This window comes from Hyla sarda, chromosome 6 (genome assembly GCF_029499605.1).
Source record: "Hyla sarda isolate aHylSar1 chromosome 6, aHylSar1.hap1, whole genome shotgun sequence".
In the NCBI taxonomy this organism is placed as follows: Eukaryota; Metazoa; Chordata; class Amphibia; order Anura; family Hylidae; genus Hyla; species Hyla sarda.
The window spans coordinates 130,654,298-130,674,326 of NC_079194.1; the positions used below are offsets into that span (position 1 = coordinate 130,654,298).

General features: G+C 43.7%; 1 protein-coding gene across 3 annotated transcripts in view; it reads right to left on the reverse strand.

Annotated features, from left to right (window-relative positions):
- LOC130276106 (protein SSUH2 homolog) overlaps positions 1 to 20,029 on the reverse strand; it is a 56,933-nt gene that overhangs the window by 23,447 nt on the left and 13,457 nt on the right. For 2 of the 3 annotated variants that reach the window (XM_056525012.1, XM_056525011.1), the window contains exon 10: positions 18,573 to 18,683. In XM_056525012.1, the coding sequence (XP_056380987.1) occupies positions 18,573 to 18,683 (111 nt within the window). The remainder of the gene's footprint in view (positions 1 to 18,572; positions 18,684 to 20,029) is intronic. The other variant, XM_056525013.1, reaches the window with a different exon arrangement.

The window sequence follows — 20,029 nt, forward strand, 5'->3', positions numbered from 1 at the left end:
CGGCCCCGCTCCCTAGGGCGCGCGCGCGCCGGGTCTCTGCGATTTAAAGGGCCACTGCGCCGCTGATTGGCGCAGTGGTTCCAATTAGGGTTTTCACCTGTGCACTTCCCTATATTACCTCACTTCCCTTGCACTCCCTTGCCGGATCTTGTTGCCTTAGTGCCAGTGAAAGCGTTCCTTGTGTGTTCCTTGCCTGTGTTTCCAGACCTTCTGCCGTTGCCCCTGACTACGATCCTTGCTGCCTGCCCCGACCTTCTGCTACGTCCGACCTTGCTTCTGCCTACTCCCTTGTACCGCGCCTATCTTCAGCAGCCAGAGAGGTGAGCCGTTGCTAGTGGATACGACCTGGTCACTACCGCCGCAGCAAGACCATCCCGCTTTGCGGCGGGCTCTGGTGAAAACCAGTAGTGGCTTAGAACCGGTCCACTAGCACGGTCCACGCCAATCCCTCTCTGGCACAGAGGGTCCACTACCTGCCAGCCGGCATCGTGACATCTGTGGTGACAGAGGAAGCGACTGTTTGTGCACAAAGGACTGTTGTACCGAAATTCTTTGGATCTAGTCTCTGGTGATCGACTTCATCAGATTCTGGTTCCCCGAAGAGATGCGGCGATGGTCCTCAACACATACCATGATCAGTCGGGACACTTTGGAGTCCACAAGACCGAAGCTGCTGTCAGGCGAAGATTCTATTGGATCGGAATGTGGAGCGACATTCAGAAATGGTGCGTGCAGTGAATGTGCTGTCTGTAACGTCACCAAGAACGTGCACAAGAATGCAAGAGCACCCATCCATTCTATCCAGAGTGAAAGACCTAACCAGTTGGTCGCGCTAGATCATGTCAAGTTGTCTCCTACCCGGTCCGGGTACATCAATCAAGTCTTTATCCACATGCTGCGAACAGCCTCTGTGTCAAGACAAGAAGAGTAGCCCCGACTGCTGCCTGAACTATTGGAGATCTATAATAACACAGTCCACTGTTCTACGGGATATACCCCTTTCTACTTGATGATTGGGTGACATGGACAGCTGCCTAAAGACCGAACATTTGGGCTCCAAGCCCCATTCAGCAACTCTCTGCAAGCCTCCCTGGAATGGGTCTCTGACCACCAGAGAAGAAACCAAGAAACCAAAGAAATTGTCAGCAAGAAGATGGGCGAGGCTCAGCAGAGACAATGACAGGACTATAATTGTCATGCCTCTGCCAAACCACTTCAATTGTGCGATAAAGTGTGGTTGCGGAAATTTCCAAGAACCCATAAGTTAGACTCTGTCTGGGAGACAGAACCGTACATGGTGATGGCCATACCCTATCCATATTCTGATGTGTACAAAGTACAAAAGCAAGGGTATGAGCTGCAAGTTGTTCACCGAAACCGGATCAAGTTGTGTCTAAAAGAAAATCTGTCAGTGCTCCCAGCACCATCTCTTCCAGCCATCAGACCTGCGTGAGAGTACGTCCCAGGCGGAGGGATCCATCCATCTATGGATTTCCTCATGTTTTTTCCAAGTCAGCCTGCAATCTTTTGTGTCTCACCAACCCCGGGGCCTGTCCAACTGACACTAATCTCCACACCAGTCCCAGTCTTGTCACCTTTGGCTCTAGCTTATACCCCCACCATAAGAGTGCCGACCCTGTCACTGTCTCTCCACCACTGCTGCCAGCGACTCCGAATCCAACTAGTCCTGGACTAATACCAGCTCCCGAGTTCGCTGAGGAAGAGCCAGCTGCCGTTCCAGAGGTTCCAAGAGCTCCCAAAGACGAAAGCATTCCAGACTCTCCAGAAGTGGGGTTGCGCAGGTCCCAAAGGTCAACACAAGGACAAATTCCCGCAAGGTATAAAGATTAGCTCAGAATATAGTGTACAAGGTTATATACCACACATAGTCAGTTCATATGTAAACACTTAAGTTAGGACTGTAACATTGCTTGTATTCCCAGTCCACAAATGTCAATATATATCTGGCTAAAATTTTTCTGCTAATACAGAGTAAGGGGTACCAGGATCAATAGTCACTCCCCCCCCCCCCCCCATGACTATGATAAATATGCCCTTGGAGAAAAGTAATCGACATACAATATAAACAAATTCTACCAATGAGGCGTAGATAGTTTGTATAAAATGTAACTTTTACTCAAATATTGTTAAAAACAGAATATACATAACACAAGTAAAAAAAAATGGCCCACCTTAGTGGTATACAATATATAATATACATAGGGAAATCGTAAGGACCAATAGTAAACTACAAAGGAGGGGAATAAGGATACAGGTGAGTATCTATCTTCTAAATGACTCTACCTAGAAATGTCCTAACCATTACTACCCATAAGTGTGGAAAGGAAAGGGATAAACTATAAAGATTACCCCAGTGGTAAGTAATATTCATGTGGCAGCCTTATGTACAACAATTCTCATGCTCCATGTTGCAACGCGTTTCTCCAAAGTGTTGACAATGGGTTTATCAGGGGTGGAGGAGAAATAGAAGCACATAAATAATGCAACCTTAACCCCTTAAGGACCGGGGGGTTTTCCGTTTTTGCATTTTCGTTTTTTGCTCCTTGCCTTTAAAAAATCATAACTCTTTCAATTTTGCACCTAAAAATCCATATGATGGCTTATTTTTTGCGCCACCAATTCTACTTTGTAATGACGTCAGTCATTTTGCCCAAAAATCTACGGTGAAATGGGAAAAAAAATCATTGTGCGACAAAATTGAAAAAAAAAACGCTGTTTTGTAACTTTTGGGGGCTTCCGTTTCTACGTAGTACATTTTTCGGTAAAAATGATACCTGATATTTATTCTGTAGGTCCATACAATTAAAATGATCCCCTACTTATATTGGTTTGATTTTGTCGGACTTCTGGAAAAAATCATAACTACATGCAGGAAAATTAATACGTTTAAAATTGTCATCTTCTGACCCCTATAACTTTTTTATTTTTCCGTGTATGGGGCAGTATGAGGGCTCATTTTTTGCGCCGTGATCTGAAGTTTTTAACGGTACCATTTTTGCATTGATAGGACTTATTGATCGCTTTTTATTCATTTTTAAATGATTTAAAAAGGGACCAAAAATGCATTATTTTGGACTTTGGAATTTTTTTGCGCGCACGCCATTGACCGAGTGGTTTAATTAATTATATATTTTTATAATTCGGACATTTCCGCATGCGGTGATACCATATATGTTTATTTTTATTTTTATTTACACTGTGTTTTTTTTTATTGGAAAAAGGGGGTGATTCAAACTTTTAATAGGGGAGGGGTTAAATGATCTTTATTCACTTTTTTTTTTCACTTTTTTTTTTGCAGTGTTAGAGGTCCCAATGGGACCTATAACACTGCACACACTGATCTCCATCATTGATCACTGGTTTCTCATAAGAAACCAGTGATCAACGATTCTGCCGCATGACTGCTCATGCCTGGATCTCAGGCACGAAGCAGTCATTCGGCAATCGGACAGCGAGGAGGCAGGAAGGGGCCCTCCCGCTGTCCTGTCAGCTGTTCGGGATGCCGCGATTAGCCGCGGCTATCCCGAACAGCCCAACTGAGCTAGCCGGCAACTTTCACTTTTAGCCGCGCGGCTCAGCTCTGAGCGCGCGGCTAAAGGGTTAATAGCGTGCGGCGCCGCGATCGGCGCTGCGCGCTATTAGAGGCGGGTCCCGGCTTCACTATGACGCCAGGCCCACCGTGATATGACGCGGGGTTACTGTGTAACCCCGCGTTATATCAGGAGAGCAGGACCAAGGGCGTACCTGTACGCCCTTGGTCCTTAAGGGGTTAAACAAGATTTGAAAAGATAATATGTATAGTGGACCAAAAGAGTTAAAAGAACACTGTAATGTATCTCAGCATGGTGGATGGAAAAGAGTGGTCACTGTCATAAAAATCGTCACTAAGACTGTCAATTTGTCTTAGTCTAGAACAAAGATGTCGGGGGAGATTTATCAAAGGATTTAGACTGTTTTTTCCTGTCTAAATTTGTCGCACAGAAAGTCGCAGTCTAAATATGTGCGACTTTTCTGCGACTTTTGCTGTAGAGGATTTTTAGGACATGATGCATGCAAGTCTATTTTAGACGGAAATGCATTGAAAAATGCATTGGTGCTGAATTTATCAAGTGCGACTTTTGTGCGACAAGTCGCATCTGCCCAAAATACGCTGAAATGTCAGACCATGTTGGAGCAGGTCTAAATGCAGTTTAAGCTGTAGACCCTGAAGTCTGAGCACAGAATTTATCAAGGGTTGTGAGACCTTTGATAAATTAGGAGCACAATAGACAGGAGACTACCACATACGCTGGTCTATAAGCATACCCAGAATAGACTAGATTAGTAAATCTCCCCCAACATGTCTCAAGGAGATAAGTTAAAGAGAGGAACACCAAAAAATAGTCATAGATGTAAACAGGGTCTGTAATAAATGGAACACAAAGTTACAACCGTCGACATGTCAGAAGGTCACAAATGACACAGTTGTTAGTTATTCATAACATAAAATGGATCACTGGACACCAAATATTTAGCACAATCACATATCACATAACAGTTGACAGGCATGAGTATCTATCTGTAAGACTGGCCACATGTGCGTCGTTATGTCTAACTCGGGCATATATAAATTAAATTCTAGACCATGTTATGCCATCGCTAATTCATGAAGTCTTATGATCGACACATCATAGATAATCTGAAACAAAAAGAGAAAAGTGACCTATATTCCTATTGATGGAATGTGTCCAGAAATAATGTGTTAGAGACATTGTACCTTGTGGCTAAATGACCAAGCTCACGGACCCCCGTATAGTGGTGCCCCTCACAAAAGCAATGATAAGCAGATGCTAGAATAAAAAATAACACCTTGTAAGATCCCTCTTAGTAATATAAATGATATATAAATAAATAATGACCAAGCTAAAATAATCAAAAGGGAATATGTCTATGACAAAATGCGTGACGCTACCCAGTATGTTATGGCATGGTAAAGCTACAGCATTCCCAGGCTTCAGAAGAAGATATCAGATGGTGCCGTTAGAAGATGACAAAACACTGCCATAGATTAATCACCACAATGTCAGAAGTGGCATAGTGATAAGCCCATAAGAACAAGGCAGGACGCTTACCAGGACTGTGACTCCATCGCTTCTATCCAGCATGGTTGGCAGCGTGAAAGAGCGCCGCACTTCCGTATATAACGGCATCGGCCCGGAAGTGACATAACGGAGCCAGATCCGATGCGCATGCTCTATTAGATGTCTGCAGCACGTGAGCCGCAGTGCGTGTCAAAAAAGGGAAGTGACATACCACAAAGTTAGGCATTGGGAAAACGTATTGACATTCATTAGCCCCTGGCCGGCTGGTGCATAGAAATAAAAGGTGTCAGCGGGGACGCAAATAGAAATGTTAACGGGAGCGCAACAAGATAATAATGACTTGATGCTACAAAAAATAAACCTAGATAATATTCAAAATAATTATTGGTGGTAACCATTCACCATGCAAAAGCTATATTAATGGACAATATCCAAACAGAGTGACTTAAATAATGATGATATAAAGATACTAACTGATACATAATATAAATAATATTAGATGCAGTGTAGTAGGCAATAATGAGGACACATAGTCAGTGGCGTTGCGACCCGGGTGCGGGGGGTGCGGCCCGCACCGGGTGACACCAACCTAATGGGGTGACACCAAGACGCTCCGCAGCACCCACACCCCCTCCCCAGCTACACTGACACCCCCCTATGTGCCCGACCGGCCTCCCATCCGTCAGCACACCCCCCTGTGCTGTGTGTGCGGTGCACCCGTCCATTAGCAACCCCCCCCCCCTTTCAGTGCGCCCGTCCGTCATCACGCCCCCCATCTCACCTTCACCAGTACTGTGCCCGGCCTCCGCTCCCACGTCTGCGCCGGCCTGACGTCATACCGCATGGCCGCGCAGGGGGACGTCAGTTACGTCACTCGCATTGCGCCCGGTGAGAAGGATCGCTGCGCTGGATGGGTGAGTGTGTGTGTCTGTCTCTATCTATGTTTGTGTGTGTGACTCTGTGTGTGTGTGTGACTGTGTGTGACTCTGTGTATTTGTGTGACTCTGTGTGTGACTGTGTGTGTTTGTGTGACTCTCTGAGTGTGTGTGTGACTCTGTGTATTTGTGTGACTGTGTGTGACTGTGTTTGTGTGACTGTGTGTGTGTGTGTGACTCTGTGTGACTCTGTGTGTCTGTCTGTGAGTGTGTGTCTCTCTGAGTGTGTGTGTGACTCTGTGTATTTGTGTGACTCTGTATTTGTGTGACTGTCTGTCTGTCTGTGAGTGTGTGTCTCTCTGAGTGTGTGTGTGACTCTGTGTATTTGTGTGACTCTGTGTGTGACTGTGTGTTTGTGTGACTGTGTGTGTGTGTGTGACTCTGTGTGACTCTGTGTGTCTGTCTGTGAGTGTGTGTCTCTCTGACTGTGTGTGTTTGTGTGTGTGTCTCTCTGTGTTGTATGTGTTTTTTTTTTTTGTGTGTGTGTGCGTGTGTGGGGAGACTTTGACGCATTGTGGGGAACCTGCAAGGGAACCTGCGGCCTAATGTGGGGAGTCTATGCTACCTAATGTGGGGAGTCTATGCTACCTAATGTGCGGAGTCTATGATACCTAATGTGCGGAGTCTATGATACCTAATGTGCGGAGTCTATGCTACCTAATGTGGGGGGTCTATGCTAGCTAATGTGGGGGGTCTATGCTACCTAATGTGCGGAGTCTATGATACCTAATGTGCAGAGTCTATGATACCTAATGTGGGGAGTCTATGCTACCTAATGTGGGGAAACTGATACCTAATGTGGGGAATCTGTGCTACCTAATATGGGGAAATTGCTACCTAATGTGGGGTAACTGGTACCTACCTAATGTGGGGAAACTGGTACCAAATGTGGGGAATCTATGCTGCCTAATGTGGGGAAAAGATGCTACCTAATGTGGGGAAACTGCTACCTACCTAATGTGGGGGAACTGCTGCCTACCTAATGCTCCCCCCCCTGGCAATAGCACCCTCATCATCCGCCAGCAACTAACCCCCCCAGCGGCACCTCCATCAGCAGATCCTGATGGTGGATGATGGCGGTGCTCCTGCCAGGAGGATGATCCTGCCGATGGATGATGGGGGTGATACTGCCAGGGGGGATGGCCATTAGCACCCTCATCATCCTTCAGCAACACCCCCCCCCCCCAGTAGTAGCACCCCGATCATCCACTAGCAACACCACCAATACCCCCCTCCCGTGGTAATAGCATCAGCTAACGGATGTTGAGGGGTGTTACTGCGGTTGTGGTATTATATTCAGAGGGTGCACTGTATGGCAACATTATATTCAGAGGGCGCAGTTTGTGGTAGTATTATATTCAGAGGGCACAGTGGGTGGTAGTGTTATATTCGGAGGGCACAGTGGGTGGTAGTATTATATTCAGAGGGCGCAGTTTGTGGTAGTATTATTAGAGATGAGCGAACTTACAGTAAATTCGATTCGTCACGAACTTTTCGGCTCAGCAGTTGATGACTTATCCTGCGTAAATTAGTTCAGCCTTCAGGTGCTCCGGTGGGCTGGAAAAGGTGGATACATTCATAGGAAAGATTCTCCTAGGACAATATCCACCTTTTCCAGCCCACGGGAGCACCTGAAAGCTGAACTAATTTATGCAGGAAAAGTCATCAACTGCCGAGCCGAGAAGTTTGTGACGAGTTGAATTTACTGTAGTTTGCTCATCTCTAAGTATTATATTCAGAGGGCGCAGTGGGTGGTAGTAATATATTCAGAGTGTACAGTATGTGTTGGTATTATATTCAGAGTGTACAGTATGTGATAGTATTATATTCAGGGGTACAGTATGTGATAGTATTATATTCAGGGGTACAGTATGTGGCAGATTTATATTCAGAGGGTACAGTATATGGTAGTATTATATTCAGAGGGTACAGTATGTGATAGTATTATATTCAGGGGTACAGTATGTGGCAGATTTATATTCAGAGTGTACAGTATGTGTTGGTATTATATTCAGAATGTACAGTGTGTGGTAGTATTATATTCAGAGGGTACAGTATGTGATAGTATTATATTCAGGGGTACAGTATGTGGCAGATTTATATTCAGAGGGTACAGTATGTGTTGGTATTATATTCAGAATGTACAGTGTGTGGTAGTATTATATTCAGAATGTACAGTGTGTGGTAGTATTATATTCAGGGGTACAGTATGTGGCAGATTTATATTCAGGGGTACAGTATGTGGCAGATTTATATTCAGAATGTACAGTATGTGTTGGTATTATATTCAGAATGTACAGTGTGTGGTAGTATTATATTCAGTGGGTATGGTGTATGGAAGGTTTATTATCAAAGAGTATAGTGTATAGTAGTATTATATTTAGAGGATACAGTGTCTGGCAGGTTTATAATAATAATAATTGTTTTCATATAGAGGATGAGAATGCGCTGACATAGTGAGGAGACGTCTGGGCGTCACATTCTACAGACAGAAGTTTTAGCTGGACCAGGCGGTATGTACCATCTGATTTAGATAAGGGAAGACTGTAGAGAAGACGTCACCTGTAGTCACTGATATCATTGTGTATTCTCCTTACTATAGAGAAGACGTCACCTGTAATCACTGATATCATTGTCCTCTCTATGTCCTATCAGAGCTGTAGTCGCTTGTCAGTTCTACAGTTATGGTCAGTGAAACTACAACTCCCAGCATAACCTCACCACTGCTCAAAGGGGTACTCTACTGGAAAACATTTTTTTTAATCAACTGGTGCTACAAAGTTAAACAGATTTGTAAATTACTTCTATTTAAAAATCTTAATCCTTCCAGTACTTATTAGCTGCTGTATAAGCGATTCACAGGAAGTTATTTTCTTTTTTAATTTCTTTTCTGTCTGACCACAGTGCTCTGTACTGACACCTCTGTCCATGTCAAGAACTGTCCATAGTAGGAGCAAATCCCCATAGCAAACCTATCCTGCTCTGGACAGTTCCTGACATGGACAGAGGTGTCAGCAAATAGCACTGTGGTCAGATTGGAAAGAACTACGCAACTTCCTGTGGAGCATATACCAGCTTATAAGTACTGTAAGTATTAAGATTTTAAATAGAAGTAATTTAAAAATCTGTTTAACTTTCTGGCACCAGTTGATATAAAAGTAAATGTTTTCCAGTGGAGTACCCCTTTAAGTAATTCTGGGAGCTGTATATTTAAATGGTGAAAACTTCTTTAACACTTTCCCATTCTGTGGCAACTGGTATATCTGATTATTATACTGGAATTTCTCACAATGCCCTACAACAGTGGTGTCTGTCACAACAGGCTAAAAACTTACTGGGGGGAGGGGGGAGGTATGGGGGTGACACCATTTTCTACCGCACCGGGTGACACCAACCCTAGCAACGCCACTGCACATAGTTACTGTATTTATCGGCGTATAACATGCACTTTTTAGGCTAAAATTTTTAGCCTAAAGTCTACCTGCGTGTTATACGCCGATAAGCCGCTGCAGTTCAATTATTTAAAGCGGGCGCTTTAAATCAATGAACTGCAGCGGCTTTGCAGGTGCAGAGATCTGCCGTCGCTGCCGGCTTCTCTGCCCCTGCCTGTCCTGGGATCTAGAGCCCTGCTGCCGGCCCTTCTCTCCCCCTGGCTATCGGTGCCGCTGCCCGTTCTCTCCCCCTGGCTATCGGTGCCGCTGCCTCATTGCCGGTGCCGATAGCCAGGGGGAGAGAATCGGCAACGGCAATGGGGCAGCGGCGCCGACAGACAGGGGGAGAGAAGGGGCAGCGGCACCCATTGCCGGCGCCGCTGCCCCGCTGCCTCCCCCATCCCCGGTTGTATAATTACCTGTTGCCGGGGTCGGGTCCGCGCTGCTTTAGGCCTCCGGTGTGCGTCTCCTGCGTCGTTGCTATGCGCTGCGAGATGCAATGTCACTCATCATTGCGCCACCCCATGCAGTGCATAGCAACGACGCATGGGACGCACACCGGAGGCCTGAAGCAGCGCGGACCCGACCCCGGCAACAGGTAATTATACAACCGGGGATGGGGGAGGCAACGGGGCAGCGGCGCCGGCAATGGGTGCCGCTGCCCCTTCTCTCCCCCTGGCTATCGGCACCGCTTCTCTCCCCCTGGCTATCGGTGCCGGCAATGGGGCAGCGGCACCGATAGTCAGGGGGAGAGAATGGGCAGCGGCGCAGATAGCCAGCGGGAGAGAAGCGGCGGCAGCAGGGCTTTAGACCCCAGGAAAGGCAGGGGGAGAGAAGCGGCAGCGACGGCCCCTCTCTCCCTGCCTTTCCTGGGGGTGTATCGGGGTATACGCATGCACACACACGCACCCTCATTTTACCAAGGATATTTGGGTAAAAAACTTTTTTTACCCAAATATCCTTGGTAAAATGAGGGTGCGTGTTATAGGCCGGTGCGTGGTATACCCCGATAAATACGGTAGTTAGCAGTTAATGTACATGGACCTGGAATAGAGGGCTACATTCATTGAAAAATACGGATAAGCATTATATAAATGAGCAAAATGACAAAGAATCATTAAGACGTCCAGTTGTGACAGTACACAGACGGTATATCCATTTGGTTTCTTTTTGTAAGAGTTTCTGACCTAAGTCACCTCCACAGGTGTCATTCTTCAAGACCTCAATTACTTGGAATTTTAAGGCTTGGGAATTCTCTGGGTGATGTTGATGCATATGTTTAGGGATAGGATTATCCCTGCTTAAAGGGGTATTCCAGGATTTTTTTTTTATTTGACTATGCTACAGGTGCTGTAAAGTTAGTGTAGTTCATAATATAGTGTCTGTACCTGTGTGTGGCGGTTTTCTCACAATTCTTCTGTGATTTTCACCCCAATATTTATTTTTAACAGCATACAAAATGACTGTTGACTTGCAATGCGGCCGAGACCTAACTCACTAGTCAGCTGATGACAGGGAGCCTGTCTGCTTCAATGGGTGGAGCGATCGCTTGGTGAGAGGGAGATCAATCTGCAACAGCTGTAGGCACCCTGATTGAAAACCACACTGATTTGAATGGATTCAGCTCATTTATGTTTCAATGGGTGGGGTGGCTGATGTGTGGGAGGGAGGAAGATGGAATTGTGGGATTTGTAGTCAAAAAAAGAAAAGTCAAACAGGAAATACTACAGGGTGGGCCATTTATATGGATACACCTTAATAAAATGGGAATGGTTGGTGATATTAATTTCCTGTTTGTGGCACATTAGTATATGTGAGGGGGGAAACTTTTCAAGATGAGTGGTGACCATGGTGGCCATTTTGAAGTCGGACATTTTGAATCCAACTTTAGTTTTTTCAATAGGAAGAGGGTCATGTGACACATCAAACTGATTGGGAATTTCACAAGAAAAACAATGATGTGCTTGGTTTTAACATAACTTTATTCTTTCATTAGTTATTTACAAGTTTCTGACCACTTATAAAATGTGTTCAACGTGCAATTGTCTATGCTGTGAAGATACGAGATGTGCAGCACCTGAAACTACGGATACTGGAAGCCTGTGCTAGCATTTCTCCTGCGGTGTTGCTATCAGTGTGTGAAGAGTGGGAGAAGAGGGTTGCATTGACAATCCAACACAATGGGCAGCACATTAAACACATTTTATAAGTGGTCAGAAACTTGTAAATAACTGATGAAAGAATAAAGTTACGTTAAAACTAAGCACATCATTGTTTTTATTGTGAAATTCCCAATAGGTTTGATGTGTCACATGACCCTCTTCCTATTGAAAAAACAAAAGTTGGATTCAAAATGTCCGACTTCAAAATGGCAGCCATGGTTACCACTCATCTTGAAAAGTTTCCCCCCTCTCATATACTCATGCGCCACAAACAGGAAGTTAATACCACCAACCATTCCCATTTTATTAAGGTGTATCCATATAAATGGCCCACCCTGTAGTTCACAAAAAGCTAGCCACAGTATTATGGTAATCTCACAACATAGCCATTTAGCCCCAAGACAAGTGCAGATCCTTCCTAAGCATGTCCATTATTGTCTGGCAGGTACGTACTAAAATCACCTTATGGTGGATAACCCCTTTAACGTCCCCCAGATGTTCAAGAATGCGTCACCTTAATTCTCTAGTAGTTTTCCCTACATACCTTAGGGACAGGGGCATGATGTGAGATAAACTACCATTTTAGTTTTCAATTTGCATAGTCTAGATACTTATATATTTTACCATTATCCGATCCATAAAACTCTTTGGATACATTAATGTAGCGACACACCTTGCAAGCGCCACATCGAAAAGTACCAGTGATTTTTCAATCCAGCCACGAAGGAGTCACTTAAATTTCTGCCTCTTCTATAAGTAATGATAGGACTCTCCTCTACTAAATTACCCACCATTGGATCTGTGCTGAGGATAGACCAATGTCTAGAGATGATGCAACATATGTCCTTCGAGGCGGCATCATATGTGGCTATAATGCGTGTGGGAGTTTGCTAACATTTTTCTGTCCTCGTGTACAGGGTACTCTACTGGCCAAAGGGTTCCCTTGAAACTAAAAGTAAGACACATGTAAAGGCAGAGTACATTATGCAGAGGTAAAATGGTTATATAGTATCACACTACTTGTTGAGTTCTGGGAGAAGTGTTAGGAACCGAAGGGGCCCCAGCAGCAAAGCATTGGGTAGGTAGCCTCCGGCAGCCCAATCTGCAAACGTGTTTGTATTATGGTCTAAAATGTGTTCCTACAGCAGTTACAAAGCTTGTTAATCCCACATGTTTACCAAACTAAAAAGCATGTATGGACATTTACAGTGCTACATGGACTCATTTCTACCTTGTTCTATAACCAGACCTGTGAAGGAAATGTTGCATAATGCCCCAGGAACTAGGCCCCATTGGCCACTTCAGTCCTCTGTCCTCCAGGACTGTGCATCAAGGATGGCTGTATTTAAGAGGGGGAGTTTGTGGTGGCCCAGTATGGGAGATGTTACCCTGTACCCTTGGTGCCCTGTCAGGAAGTCTCCTTCAGTGTCCCCAGGGCCCCTTGAACCTGTTTCCCCCCTGTACATATGTTCTGCAGTGTATTGTATTGTATTGTAGTATCACATGTGATTGTTACCCAGGAGGTATCAGTGACCAGGTGATCCCAAGAGTGACCTATGGGCTCCCTGCTAGTCTCCCCCATATAAGCCCTGGGTGGAGCTAGCTTCTCTCTCTTGGAGCTTAGAGCTCTAACTTCCTGCTGAGGTCCAGTGCAGTCATGCCTAGTGTGGGTGTCCAGAGTGTTGGAGGCCTCAAAGTCAAGTCCTGCAGCCACCATCAATTCAAGTAAGCTAAAGTCACAGCTTTATGAGTCAAGTCAAATCAGTCCCTGTCATCTGTCAAGTCAGGGTGGTCTGCATTCAATTGTCCAGTCCTTCTACAAGTCCCAGCAAGCCCTTAAGGTCTCTGCATCACTGGTCACCTCCTTGAGCCCTGGCTGAACTGTACCAACTGTCTACCCTCAGTAAAGCTACTATTGTCCATAACTTGGTGTCAAAGCCTTTATTGCCCCACGCCTAGCCCAGGATCCAACATCTGCCCTCATTACATCCCGCTACCACATACTAATGGATAATACACACTTTCACAGTTGTCCACTCTGCATGTCTGTGATAAGTCTCTGATCAAATTTCAATAGACCATACTAATAGTTTATGATGCTCTAATTAACCATTCTCATTTAATAATCCTCTCCAATATCTGATTAAATGGCATAATATAGATATATGAACCCCCATATCTCAATATTCATACGAACCCCCATGCTCTCAAAAGGGGCCATACTAGTGTTCCTTACCAATTAATTTAGGTTTAGACAACAAACCAGTTATCTTCTAGAGGCAATGTGTTCACAATATCTATAGGCCACATTATGTTACCTCCATTAACTGGAAGGGACACTCACATAAACAATTGAAAATCAATATGTAATATGGTGGATAACAGGAATGCTCTTCCAATAAAATGTAAGTATCAACAGGTACCTGACCTTGTACTGTCCCAATGGAAAACTAATATTTGTGCATAATAGAGGCTCATTGGGCTCACCCTAAAACTTAGCTACCTAAACCTACATACAGTGATAAATATTAAGCTAGTTTACAAGGTATGGCTGGTTCAATGACACGTAATTAGATAAATGCTGTATAGTTAAACCCTTCATTCAATCCCTGTGGGTTTAAGGTCCTCAATCAGAAAATCCATTTATACTCTTCTTTAAGAAAAATATTGTCCAAGTTTCCACCTCTTGGAACTAGTCTAATCTGTTTTAGGCCCCAGAACTTCAGGTTTTTCAGGTCGGTGTCATGTACATCTCTAATGTATCGGCAATCTGTGTATCCGCACCCATCCGTATGCCACTCAGATGTTTAGATATAAGTGTTCAGAGTTCCTGTAGGGTTTTGCCTACATACAATTTTAGAAATTTACATGCACAAACATATACAATTCCTGAACTCTTACAGTTGATGAAATCAAATAATTTTTACAGTTTCCCATCCATTGGATTGATAAATTCCTTCCATCGGGGCACATAGAAAAACATTGGTCACATAGGCAGGGCATGGTGCACCTGCGAGTGTGGCCAATGTTCCTTTTCAATTGTTTATGTGAGTGTCCCTTGTTCCTTTTCAATTGTTTATGTGAGTGACCCTTCCAGTTAATGGAGGGAACATAATGTGGCCTATAGATATTGTGAACACATTGCCCCTAAAAGATAACTGGTTTGTTGTCTAAACCTAAATTAATTGGTAAGGTACACTAATATAGGCCCATTTGAGAGCATGGGGGTTCGTATGAATTTTGAGATATGGGGGTTCATATATCTATATTACGCCATTTAATCAGATATAGGAGAGGATTGGTATATGAGAATGGCTAATTACAGCATCATAACCTATTAGTATGGTCTATTGAAATATGATCAGAGACTTACCACAGACATACAGAGTGGACGACTATGAAAGTGTGTATTATCCATTAATATATCCATCAGTGTGGAACATATGTGCAATTGCATATTTCTTTCTTCTCATCTGCAATATACCTCTATTTATTATACCTCTATTTGTCCTATTGACCGGCAATTAGTACGAGTGCGCACGCGCAGACACAACTGGTATCGGCCATATACAGCGCAGTCATGAGAACGCTCCTGAGTGCGGCCGCATTATGAGGGAGCACGTGTGCACATGCAAACTTTGTTTACATAGACCATGTGGATCGGAGCTATCATGTGACCAGATCAGCGGCCATCTCCCGTGTGGAACCGACAGAGTGATGTAAGCGGATGTTGTTATAGATAGAATGACGGATTGGTTACTCCACAGAGAAAGTTAATTTGCCGGATCAATAGTGGGCAACGCAAATGGGTGAGGTTATCTAATAATCTGCACATAGATTGGCCCGGGAGTCAGACGGGCAATGATGGATGGTTATGATAGGTAGACATATGAAGTATAGTGATTTACTATTGGTGGATTATATGGTGCCCTTCCATTTGTTACCAAATTAATGATGTCATATGGATACCATATAAATGAGGCGCTTTGGAGGCTGACGCTGTCAGTCATTCTCCTTGATAAAGCCATGCCAGTGGTGAAACATGTTGGGGTTTGACAGTTATACTGATTAATTGCATCCTCATTGCATCCTTGTTTATACAATACTGTTGGTACAGGTCACAGAATATGAGTGGCCTTTGAGCCGCCTATATTTGCAAACCCATACCTGCGGTGCACAGCAGGATGGCGGCTATTGATTTCTGATTAGTTTTCACACAGAGATCAAGCACCTGGAAATCTGAACCTTGTCTAACATATGAGCCACACAAATGTGGACTAAGAATAGAAAGGAGAGTGACGTGGCACCCCCTAATATACATCTGACCTAGAATTAGATTATTCATCCACGCAACTATTCAGAATCAGTCACTCCAGATATCAATATCAAGGAGGTATAATTAACCACTTATTTGACAGGCTTACGGAAGGTGTTTTAATCTGTGGTGACCTTGCTAAGAAATTTGTAATCCTACACACTGACGCCAATGGGGAAGTGTTTTTAAATGTGTGTTTTCTCACATTTTACGTTTATTAATTATTAAAAGATATGTTTTATTAATAGCATGTGAGATAAAGAGGTCAAATATAACCCACTCCGGGTTATATTGTTGTGACGTACATTTATCTCTACACGTGACTATGGGCCTGTTGTAGTTGGCTATATCCATGACACATTCACCAGGGACTACTACACCCAGCTTATGCCTCATCTTCATCCCTAGCGCACATCACATAGACACGGGCCCATGGGTGCCGAGCGGTAAATACAGACCTGATTATATGCTAAGATAGAGCAGCTCAGCAGACAGTATCACACAACATAAGTGGAGGCTTAAAGGGGTTATCCAGGAAAAAACTTTTTTTATATATCAACTGGCTCCAGAAAGTTAAACAGATTTGTAAATTACTTCTATTAAAAAATCTTAATCCTTTCAGTACTTATGAGCTTCTGAAGTTTAGGTTGTTCCCGAGACACGTGTCATCAGAGATTACTTAGATAGAAAAGAACAACCTTAACTTCAGAAGCTCATAAGTACTGAAAGGATTAAGATTTTTTAATAGAAGTAATTTACAAATCTGTTTAACTTTCTGGAATCAGTTGATATATAAAAAAAAGTTTTTTCCTGGAATACCCCTTTAATATTGCTGGTATACATAAGGATATGAGCAAAAAGTTATTCCAACATAATGCTATCCCAATGTATACTGATGTTGTAGAATAGGAATGGCACGTGAACCCCAGAGCTAGACCGTATCACATATCAGAGGTTTTGATACACTCCTCATAAAATATTATCACACATTTCAGGCTTAGATACAGCAGCTCAGCAGAAAATATCGCACATACTAGGTTTAGGTACAGAGCTCAGTAGACCATATTAGACATAGTAGACTCTAGATACATCAGCGTAGCAGACAGTAACACATTTTCCTGAATGCATCTTCAGGTCTGATGAAGAAATTCAATTTGTGGTTTGTTGTGTGTGTAAATAATGGCAGCGCAGATAACATTGATCCAATCAGCCAATTGCTGTGATTAACCATCTGCATTTTTGGGTAATCAGCAGCTCCAGAAGGAGAAAGGAGGGGACCCGAAGACTCTCTGCAAACTTCTGAGAGAAAATGTGGCAGACAACAAAAGAGCCTGATCCTTTTCATGTTTCACTGCATGTTGTCCGTGTATGGGGCTTAGTTCAATGGTCAGGGAATAGCATAGAAGGTTTATTATAGCAGATATAAGGGGGATGGAGAAGTGAAAGGGCAAATGCTACATCATTATGACTCCCAGACCAAGATGAGTTTGAATAGGGAAATAGGGTCAGTTTTGAAAGTTTTGTACCTTTTTCGTGTTTTAGACTTTCTCTTGGTTTTGGTTTAGAAATACTGATGCAAATTAGCAGGGCAAAAAAGTATCCATGACTGCGTTTATCTGATAGCACTATTGACGGTACCATGTGGGCGCTGAGCCTGCTTGTTTCTGATGATCACTGTTCAGCTCTGTTCTGTGAGAGGAGCGACCAGTATACAGACTGACACTGTGGACTGTCAATCCATGCACCATTTGTGCCGAATTGAGTTGTAAAATAGGTATCTATCAACTGCAGATAATGTTACAATCTGGTAGATAGCACTTATGGCAATAAGACACATGGTACCTTTAAAAGGCAGGCACCCTTTAAATCATGGGTGGAAATGGATACTTTTTGCTCTGGGCAACCCGGTATAGGTCTATTTTTTCAAGCTCATGGGGGACTAGGTCCCCTTGAAAAAAAAGCTGTTGTAAGAAGCATTGAAAGTAAATCTCCTCAAGAAAACTGAAAGCCATCCCTGCAGTGCCACCTATTGGAGGTAGCTTCCATGCAATTAAATGCTCAATACCTAAAAGAGCCTGCATTAAATTGTCCCCTTAAGATCTCTGAGACGCTGGTCACCTTCCTGGGCCCTGGCTGAACTGCATAGACTTTACCATCTGTCTAAAAAGGTACCGTTATCCGTAACTTGGCGTCAGAGTCATTATTGCCCCCAGGATCTAGTGGCATACCTTTGGGTGGTATCGAGGATAAACCACGCCATGGCAAAATGAATACAAGGGGTTAATGCCATCTGCCCCTAGGGTAATTCCATCTGCTCTTTGCACCACACCCTCTACCACACTACTATGCTATTATTACTACACTGTTACTACTGTATTGCTATACTACTACTAATACTACTACTGGTATGCTACAATATTATGACTAAACCACTATAATTACCTCTACACTAGTACCATATTACCACAAAACAATTACCACTACTTTAGCATTACTACAATATTATTACTACTGCAACATTACTTTTATATCATAACGAGTACAATACAATTACTCTTGTAGAGAATACTATTGTCTGATACCAGAGATCAGAAGTTTACCCAACCATCAATTTGTGGTGTCTGTACCTGCCTCAGGATATGACACAAGGGGCCACACGTGTTTTGGTGTTCTTGGATCAATCTCTCGGAGGCAGCAGATATCTCAGCGACATCAGGACATCCAGCTAAAGGATGAACCTGCAATAAGAAATTGGGTTAAAAGGACAATAAGAGAAAATCAAGTGAAATCAGTAATTCTTCAACGCTTTGTCCACACTGCTGACTCTTCACCCACAGATATTCCAGGGGAGGAGATTCTGTCTGGAGCTAGCACCACGTAATCATCTGTGTGGACATTGCTGTCGCCATAGATGGCAATGCATGACTAGGGGATATTATAGCTGCTATGGCCTACCTCCCAAACCAACCACCAAGTGTCCCCATAAAAACCCCTTACCTTAAACACGACAGACACAATGTTGGTGGTAACAAGGCCACAGCAGCCCCTTTATTAAATAACAATTAAAACGTTGTAAGGCAACCATTGTATAAACATCCTTAAACATAATTTAACATAATTTAACTTGTTCCTAATACAGGAGGAGGAGGACCTGAAGGCACTGTTACCGAGCCCAAACTAGAATGGGGCCTCACTTACTCCTAGCCATGAGCACCTGCACAGGAGCACCGTTTGTGAGGCCCCCGACCATCCCCTTGAAGAATTTTTCCATAGGGCTGGGAACCGCTCCCAGCCCACCTCCACACTGTATCCCATCACCTCCATGCCATCCACATGTACCTCCAGGTCTCTCTCCTGCCACCGCTGCTGTGACAAGGAGGGCGGGCGGGTACACTTTTGTTTCCTGCGTCCCGACTGACCCTAACTTCCTTTCTCCCTTCTTATACCCCCTTCCTAACTCCTCCCTTTCCTCTTCCAACTTCCCGCTCTAACACTTTTAACCCTATCCCTGCTGCATAATCCCCCTGTCATGTGCCCCTCCAGTACTATTCTATCCCTTGCAGGGCATTCTGTCCGATAAAATTCCGTCCAAACAATGAACATGTACATTTTTTGGGTGGGCGTCTGCATTTCAGCGGCCTAAATATATGACAGAATTGTTGCAGAGTAGAAGATCTGCAGCATTTCAAGATCACAGTCTGAACCAAAAACCTGCACTAAACCACAAGGATTCCAGAGCAGATGTCCTGCTGCAAAGTATATAAAGTGCAAAAAAGAAATGTGTTTAAAAATCAGCAGCAGATCCACAGAGTTTCCATAACAATATTTTCAAATTTGGAGATTTATTGCACATTTTAACTTTCTATTAAAGTAAATTGAGAAAATCTGAAAAACTGCAGCAATTCCAACACCAAAATTTACAATACTACAAATTTGAAACCAGCGCCGTAGGTCAATTTCTGCATTAAAATTGTGCAGATGTTTTCCTTTGCAACTTTTCCTATCAACTGGTGCCAGAAAGTTGAACAGATTTGTAAATTACTTCTATTAACCCTTGCAGGACTCAACATTTTTCCATTTTTGC